This window comes from Myotis brandtii, unplaced genomic scaffold (genome assembly GCF_000412655.1).
Source record: "Myotis brandtii unplaced genomic scaffold, ASM41265v1 scaffold915, whole genome shotgun sequence".
Classification (NCBI taxonomy): Eukaryota; Metazoa; Chordata; class Mammalia; order Chiroptera; family Vespertilionidae; genus Myotis; species Myotis brandtii.
The window spans coordinates 2,800,934-2,809,656 of NW_005371769.1; the positions used below are offsets into that span (position 1 = coordinate 2,800,934).

Consider the following 8,723-nt stretch of genomic DNA (forward strand, 5'->3'; position numbering starts at 1 on the left):
GAGAAGTTCAGGTCCAAATTTGGGCTCCTGTGTCCCACGTGATGGCCTCAGTGGCAGCCTCAGTGGGAGCCCACAGAGTGGCCTGTGACAAGGGAATGCGCTTTCCTCTCTTTTCTTTCTTCTTCCTTCCTTCCTTCCTTCCTTCCTTCCTTCCTTTCCTCTCTTCCCTCCTTTCCCCTTCTTTCCTCCCTTCCTTCTCTTCCCTTCTCCTTCCTTCCTTTCCCCTTCCTTCCTTCCTTCTCTTCCCTTCCCTCCCTTCCTTTCCCCTTCCTTCCTTCCTTCTCTTCCCTTCCCTCCCTTCTCCTGCCTGCCTTCCTGCCTTCCTGCCTTCCTTCTTCCTTCCTTGCTCCCCACCCTGGAAGAAGGGGGCCAGGGAGGGAGCAGGGGTGTCCTGGCGGCACAGCAGGGTGGCTGGGCCCTCTCACCCTGATCTAGGATCAGGGACAGTGGCCCTGGGAGGAACTGGGAAGTGATTTAAATGGGGCTGACACTGGTAGTTTAACCGGGATGGTTTCCCTGCAGAAGGAAAGGCCTGGAAACCGCCGATGGGGCAGCGGGTGGGAGTGCCTGGTGGAAACCCAAGTTAGGAAAATTACGTGGCTCAGGTCACACCTCCCCTGGGTGGAGACCTTGCATGTATGTCTACTCAAAACCCATCTCCCAAATAACCTGAAGACAGGTCCCCGGTCTTCATAGTCACAAGGGTGAGGGGTCATTCTGAGAAATGAGCGAAGGAAGAGAACCCCGGGGAGGCGGTGCTGGCTGGAGGAGGGAGGTGGTGGCCACCAGCGGCCCTGCCACACCAGGGGAGGCCCTGCGGGACCAGAGGCCAGTGGGTGGACAGACGGACAGACAGGCTGAGATAGCCAGCACGTGGATATTCACGATGCAATTCTTTCAACTTCTCTGCATGTTTGAAACGTTTTATAACAAATGTTGGGGGAAATGAGAAAAGTGGACCTGACTCCAGCGGTGAGAATGCAAGTCACGGCTGGCCGTGGTGCCCGGTGCCTGACATGTGTCAGAGCTGAAGGCTATTGACTCACGTGACAATACGACGACTCCTCTCACCTCCAGGCTTACTCTCAGTGACTGAGACTTTCTGTCTCATTCTGACGCTCAGTGGTCACGTTGTTTGATCAGAAAGTGTGGTTCCTTATGGGTTAGCATTTTGAGTCAGCCACCAAGAGTTTGCCAGAAATTGTCCTACAAGAGATTTTCATTTTTTTAAAGATTTTTAATTGACTTTTAGAGCGAGGAGGCAGAGGGACAGGACAGAGAGAGAAAGAAACATCGAAACAGGGGTGTGAAAGCAGAACATTAACATCGATCGGCTGCCTTCTGCACGCTCCCCACCAGGGATCGAGCCGCAACCTGGGCAAGCGCTGACCGAGAATGGAACTGGCAACCCTGCAGTGCAAGGGCGACACCCAACCAAGTGAGCCACACCAGCCGGGGCAAGACTGTAACCTCTTGCCCCTATTAACTCAACTAATTGTTGTAAGTGAGCAATTAGGAGAGAATGCTGCCAAATATAACAGATCGGAGTGCTTTTCACTTTTTGTAGGTGTGGTATCAGGCTAATAATATTGATAATAGAATCACCAACCTCATTCTTCAGTCTTTCGTGTATCTGAATGGTTTTGTGCTCAAGGGAAGGAGAGGGAAGATAAGGAGAAAAGAGAGAGAGGTGAGGTTGTTTCAGTTTCCCCTTCCACACCTAGACCACCCCGTGGAGGGAAAACACCCGCCTTCCTGTGCTTAGAGCCCCTGGTCAGCTGGCGGGCCGATTAGCCACTGTGTGTGAGACCCGAGGCCAGAGGGGAGAGCAGGTGGAAGCGGCGCTGCAAGGCTGGCTGCAGGCAGAGCCCCTGTGGTGGAGCCGGCAGCCTGGTTCAGCCCAAATGGCTGGGGCATGAGGACAGACTTCATTTTCCTTGAACGAGCCTAGGGACTCACACCTCTGAAGTCCTCAGTGGCACAGCCATGCCTAGAGCTATAGAAATCCCCTTGGGGAACCCTCGGAAGGACTCAGAGAAGAATGCTCATGAGTTCAGACCCCTGACACCCACCATCCAGGCCCCCGACACCCACCATCCAGGCCCCCGACACCCACCATCCAGGCCCCTGACACCCACCATCCAGGCCCCTGACACACACATTCCAGGCCCCCTATACCCACCATCCAGGCCCCCGACACCCACCATCCAGGCCAGTGCACACCTGGTCTCTAAAAACTAAAAGCGTGAATGTTAAAGACAATGGTGGACATGAGAACCCTCCACTCATAGCACTCACTGCAGCAGAGTACCAGAGCGCCCTGTTCTGGAGCCTGAGCCAGGGGATGCCTCAGGCGGAGAAGATAGCACAGATAAGCCAGGCTGTTAGTGGCAGAGGTCGGTGAGGGTGACACGCTGTCAAAGCAGTGGGTCCGAACTTGCAGACCTGAAGTGACAGAAAAGCAGGTTTCTCAACATTCAACCCCAGGATCCTGTGAAATTGCACTTAGGTCCTGCAGGGACGGAACACTCCCTTTCCTGTGGGGAGGCGATTTTCCCTCCACCTCTGGGCTCTTGGCTGGGAACCGCACCCCTGTCATAAAAGCCATAAAAGCCAGGCGAGCAGGAGAAAAGCAAACAGGAGTCAATAACATGTGTACGTCCTGTGCTCCTGGGCGAGACCCGGGACACTGAGGAGCCCGGGAAGTGGCCCAAGCTCCACCTGGAGAAATGGGGAGTCTTGTTGCTTTCATGGCGTCTGAACAGAGGCAGCTGTGGGAGACGAAACCATGTGGTGAGGCGAGAGAAAGACAAGAATGCCTTTAAAATAAAGTCTGTGTGGAATTCTCCTGGGCCCAGCTCCTCAGCCCTGGTGCTAAGGATGCTACTTTCTTTCTGGGGATGCCTTTCACATGGAGTTTTCACCTGCTTTTAAGAAAATAAAAAGGTAAGAGTGTGTTTCCTGTATTTACCGCTTTCCAAGTGCCTTTACCTGAAAACAGTCACTATGCCAGCGTAGCGGACGGACGTGGCCATCGGTTCTGAACTGCCTCCCCTTGCGGAGACTGAGCAGCGCAGCATGAGACTGTGTGAGCTGGAGAGGGGCTGAAGGTGCACGTGCAGCCTCCGTTTCCTCTAGAACATCACTCGCATGAGAAGAGTTATATTCATGACTAGCCCACTTCTAAAATCCCATGTGTGTTTTCCAGTGTGATCACAGTTAATTTCTTAAGCAAGGGCTCTATGAAGAGTTTCAGAAGTTCGTGATTTATGTTGTGTTCCTTCACGGAGCATTGTTCTGTGCTACATAGAGTTTTGTGATGCTAAAGCAATCGGAGGAGGAGGCGCTGACTGGTGGGGTTCTGATGCCAGGCCAGCCGAGTAAGCACCCCATAGCGCAGCCCAGGCCACTCCCGCCAATGCCTGCAGGGTCAGGGGCAGCCAGTCGCAGGCAGCCAACAAGGCTTTCCCAACAAGGCAGCCACAGGAGCTGCCCCCAGTCAAGGACTTTCCTCGTCTCTATGAAATCCTGGCCACAGCTCCTACCTGAGGAGGCTCCTAACCACTTAGTTTTGGTGCTGCCCGATCTGAACCAATTTTTACTCAAGTAAACTTAAAATTTTTAATATGCCTCAGTTTAACTGTTAACAATGGTATGGGGTGTTCAGCACCTGCTGGCACTGAACCAACCATTTAATTCTCTGATGCAGAGTGACACTAAATGAAGAACACGCTTTGGGGCTGAAATCAAACAGTCATTTTCTTGCCCGTTTCATTTTGGTTACAATCAAAATCTTTTCCTTTGATTAGAAGGTATTAACAGAACAAATTCAGTGCTATTGAACAGGTTTAATCGCCACCTTGTGGAGAATAAAATAGCAACATCCAATAATTACCATTTTCTATACACACTAATTATTTAAAACCTTTAATATGGTAAGTTTTCAAACCACCAAAAAAAAGTTTTTTTAAAACCATGGTTAAAAATAAGACAGCAGGTCTAAAATGAAGTTGCTCTTGCTAAGCCCCAACTTCATTAAATTGACACTTAATTACAGTTTCTGCTCCCCCAGAAATGGCATCTTCAACCAGCCAATTGGGAGTCACCTGATCAGCACTGGCAGGTCATCTGCCTGATAGACCCTGTGGGTGACCTAGCAACCACCAACCACGGAGCTGCGCAGTGTAACTCCCTTGTTCCCGCCCCTCCTGCCTACAAGTCTTTCCTTCTGCACAGTTGCTCCAAGCTCCCTTCCATCTGCGAGAAGGGATGCTACCCAATTCATGAATCATTGAATAAAGCCAATAAGGTCTTTAAAAATTACTCCGTTGAATTTTGTTTAACACCCCCAAAGCCATGAGCAGCCACTGTTTGGTAGACTCAGAAGCATACATCTCATGGTCAGAGGCGAGCTGAGAAGAGGAGCAAAGGGCCTCTCAGAGGACTGGCGTGGTAGCTGCTCAAAACTGCCATCCCCGCCCAGCCGCGTGGCTCCATATTTGAGCGTCAACCCATGAACCAGGAGGTCACGGCACATTCCTGGTCGGGGCACATGCCCTGGTTGCAGGCTCGATCCCCAGGAGGGGGCGTGCAGGAGGCAGCCGATGGATGTTTCTATTTCATCATTGAAATGCACAGCCCGCCCTGCTGTTGTGGATGCTGCTTCATGGCAGAAAGGAGCTGGGCCAACATTTTCTCCTCGGCACCTCTTTGATGTAGCCGAGGAGAGATGAGGCAAACCCTGCAGGAAAACTGCATTGAAAGCAAAGCAAAACCATCTCAGGAAAGTCCAGACAGTATTTTTCTACTGCCCCACTGGTCTTGGGGGAAGGAAAATGCAGATTCACGGAGACTTAAGTATCGGTTTTATTGTGTACAAAAGCCAGCACACAGTAATGATCCTAACAGCAAGTAACACATGCTAAATGTTTTCAGGCTGCTTGGAATGGTGCTCTGTCCATGTAATGAATAAATAATACTGCTTCTCTATTACATGGAATACAGTACCACCAAGAGTTTTATATTTTAATGTAGCTGATCAAGCAAGTGCGCATAAAGGAAAGCATAAATGGGCAACGTTTATATCGTGGAAGGTAGGAAGTCTTACATCTTTTCGGAAACTAACAGGCCTAGGGACCATTCCGAACATCTTCCTGTAGCTGTTAGCCATCATAAGGCCCACAATAGCCTCTCCCCCATCTTTTTGTCTTCAGCCCCCAATGTCACCCAAACTTTACTGACTAAACCTTCAGCCAATTTAGTCAGTAAAGTTTTGAGAAACCATCTAAACGTAAACAATTGTAGGTAATACTGGTACATTTTTGTAGTTCATTTTTATATGTTTTTAAAACTTTCCCCACTGACTGATTCTAAGCCTAAGTCATTCTTCTTAATACTCTCTCAACTTTTTGGTTACTTTGTTTCCCTTTGGGTTGTTTTAATTTGTTTAAATGCAACTTGTATGTAAACAACTCCCCAGAAATAAGAGGCACTTCTTAGAAACACAGTTACTATTCACTAGACAGCAGGAAGCTCGGTGGCTTAGACATGAACTAAACGAGCTCATACCTCCACTTTCCCACGCCGCTTGAAGACCACGGCGTTCATCTGTGGCATTTGGTGCATTCAGGTATGTTAGATCTGTGATCAGAAATCAAAAAACCAGCCCAGCTGGTGTGGCTCAGTGGTTGAGCACTGACCCATGGGCCAGGAGGTTGCTAGTTCGATTCCCAGTCCGGGGACATGCCCAGGTTGTGGGCTCCATCCCCAGTGAGTGGCATGCAGAAGGCAGCCGGCCGATGCTTCTCTCTCATCTATGTTTCTATCTCTCTTATCTTTCTCCCTTCCTTTCTCTCTAAAAATCAATAAAGACATGTTTTTAAAAAAAGAAATCATAAAACCAGAAGTGTGCTCATTACTAATCACCTGCACTATTCATCAGGAGCTCTGACCCCATCACAACAACAATGGTTAAAACAAACCATCAACCTGAGGCAAAAGAGGAAGCAAGCTAAGCCACTTTGTCAGTCTTTAAAAACCGTCCTGTCATGTGACGTTATGACTGCTCCCCGAATTAAGTAACCACCTTCAATGCAAAGAACAAATGTAACATCCGCGGTGTCACCTCTGAATTTCTTAAGTGTGATGGTCCTCAGCTCAGACCACAGGAAGCCAGCAAAGTGAAGCAGGTTGGCCTCTCCCTGCAGGTGCCCCAAGAGCACCCACACCGGATGGACACCGTGACAGGATAGGCAGCAACTCTGCAGGAACCCTTCCATGTTAGCATCAGGAACACACGTGTGTGTGTAATGGGCTTACCAAGATTTATTGGCCAGAAGCTCCTAAAGAGCTGTGTAAAAACCTGGCAGAGAAGGAATCGTGAGTGCCTGCCAGTGTGTTTAAAGGACCCACCTGTCACGCTCACAAGGAGCAGGGCAGCCAGCGATGCATGGGGTGACTCAGGAAGCCCAGAAAGAAAAGAAGAGTCTCTATGTTTTCAAAACACAGCACATAGACTGGGAACAAAAGAATACTCTAGTGAGGACTAGGGAATTAATGCGTATGAGATGTCCAGCTTCTGTCTGTGTAAAAAGGCGTAAGATCTCAGGGTAAGAGCTTGCTTTCTCTGGAAAAATATAAGAAAGGATCTGGAAATATGTGAAAATAAAGTCTGGGAAGAAAAAGACTACCATAAAAATTTTATATGTTATTTAGTATGACTGAAATCAGATTTAAAACAGGATCTTAATATTTAACATTTGCCTATTATTTTAATTATGTGTATCTTGTCCTTATGCTGCTAACTTAGGAAGCACCTTGGATGACATTGACTGCTGAGGGAAAAAATTGCAAGCTGTTAGATATTTTCAAATGAGAGAGCCACGTTTTTCATCTGCCCCAAAGGTGAAAACATAGAAACATGTAAACAGAATACTCTTTTAAAGGGTTAAAATCAGCTACCCTTTGTAATACTTTAAGCAATAAAAAAATAAATAAATAAATAAAAATTTTTAAAAAATCAGCTACCATCATTAAACATACCTGGAGAGTATTAGACTAAGTGAAATAAGCCAATCAGAGAAAGACAAATACCATATGATCTCACTCATATGTGGACTCTAATGAGCAAGATAAACTAGCAAACAAAATAGAAACAGAGGCATGGATACATGGAACAGATTGACAGCTGTTGGAGGGGAGGAGGAAGAGGGACTGGATAAAAGACAGGGAAGGGATTAGCCAAAGAACATATATGCATAACTCAGACACAGACAACAGTGTAGTGATGGCCAGAGGGAAAGGGGGGAGGGGGCGGGGGCAGGTGGAAGTAGGCAAAGGATGAGGGGAATGGGGACAGCTGTAATAGTGTCAACAATAAAAATAAATTTAAAAACATACTGTGCAGAAAAAGGTAGTCAAACAGAGGTTTCAGAGCTATTCCCACTAACATCAGCAGAATCTCACGGCACAGCCCCAGGGACACTTAGATGTGATGTAACTGCAGTGAAGCAGGAAGCCTCCGGAGTCCGCAGCCCCAAGGCCAGCAAGCCTGCCAGGAAGACATGCAGCACCTTCATCCCCATTCACGGCCCACTCTGCCCCCCCTGAGCCAGATTCTGAACTCCTGCTCTTGCAAACTAAAAAGATCATTATTCTGACCTCCGACAGCAGGATCTGGGTCCCAAATCAGTAATGTAATAGTTGTTACATTCCAAGTGGTTCCATGTGTTTCTAGCTCAGAGGCCCTTTGTCCACAAACTCTATACAGTGGCTCCTCTTCAGGGCTGGGGTGCCACGTATTCCACGCTGGCCCTCCAAACAGCACGTCCCGCTCACCCACTGACTCCCCATCCTCAGCTTAGAGAACACAAATTTAAGATGCTGCTTCTTTTTAACCAACATCCGGGAAGATGTATGAAAACACTAGATTCTGTGGTCTCTGTGTAGCAAGTGGCTTTGTGATAAATGATTTTGCTCAAAATCCATGCTCCCCAATTTGACAAGGAGCCAGAACTTCTAGGGCTCAATAGGACAGCTTCTGCTTGGAGGGCTCATGATGGGAACAAAAGAGAGAGCCCTGACCACCTCGGACACTGGCATCCGACACCGACCGTCTTGGACGCTGGTGATCGGCACTGTTAAACTGTGGGCGCTGCTCTCGTGAAGGAAAAGTGGAGCTCAACCTCCAAGTTCTGTTCTCCACAGCCCACCGGCTCAGTTAACTCTTGCCCGGGGAGTTGTCACTCTGTTCCTTTACCTGGTACAGACCTCGGTTAATTATTACCCAATGGCTGTCATTTCTTAAGACTGTCAACATGAAGAAAGGCTTCCCAGCATCCTTTTGTTGAAAATACCTGGTGGGGGGACTGAAGAGCCAGGCAGCCCCAAAGTGGCAGTAATCATAACGCTTCTTGACATTCGCATCTTGTCACTACCGGGGCCCTCATATTTAGGGTTCTGCTGGTCTTCACAGCTCACCATTTCGATGTTATTTGAATTTACGTGGGTTCTGCTTTCCTCCATTCGTTCTGAGTTTCTTCTCACTGGCTACGGAGGCCTGACCACAGTTATCTGCCTTTCCCTTTTTCCTCGGATTTGCATGTGCTTGCGTTCTGGAGGTCTTGGGGGGGTCTGCTGCGTCCAGGTTCCCGGGGGGCGTCGGGCCGCGGAGGTTACTGCTGCTCTCCATTCTGCGGCTGCTGTCGCTGCCAGCCAGGCCCCAG

The 8,723-nt window shown here is 48.6% G+C and overlaps 1 protein-coding gene across 1 annotated transcript in view; it reads right to left on the bottom strand.

Annotated features, from left to right (window-relative positions):
• Positions 1–7,247: 7,247 nt before the first annotated feature.
• The window catches only part of FAM217B (family with sequence similarity 217, member B), a 7,409-nt gene continuing 5,933 nt past the window's right edge, over positions 7,248–8,723 (bottom strand). Inside the window, exon 5 of the mRNA XM_005885621.2 lies at positions 7,248–8,722. Coding sequence (XP_005885683.1) covers positions 8,489–8,722 — 234 coding nt within the window. The 3' untranslated portion in view covers positions 7,248–8,488. The remainder of the gene's footprint in view (position 8,723) is intronic.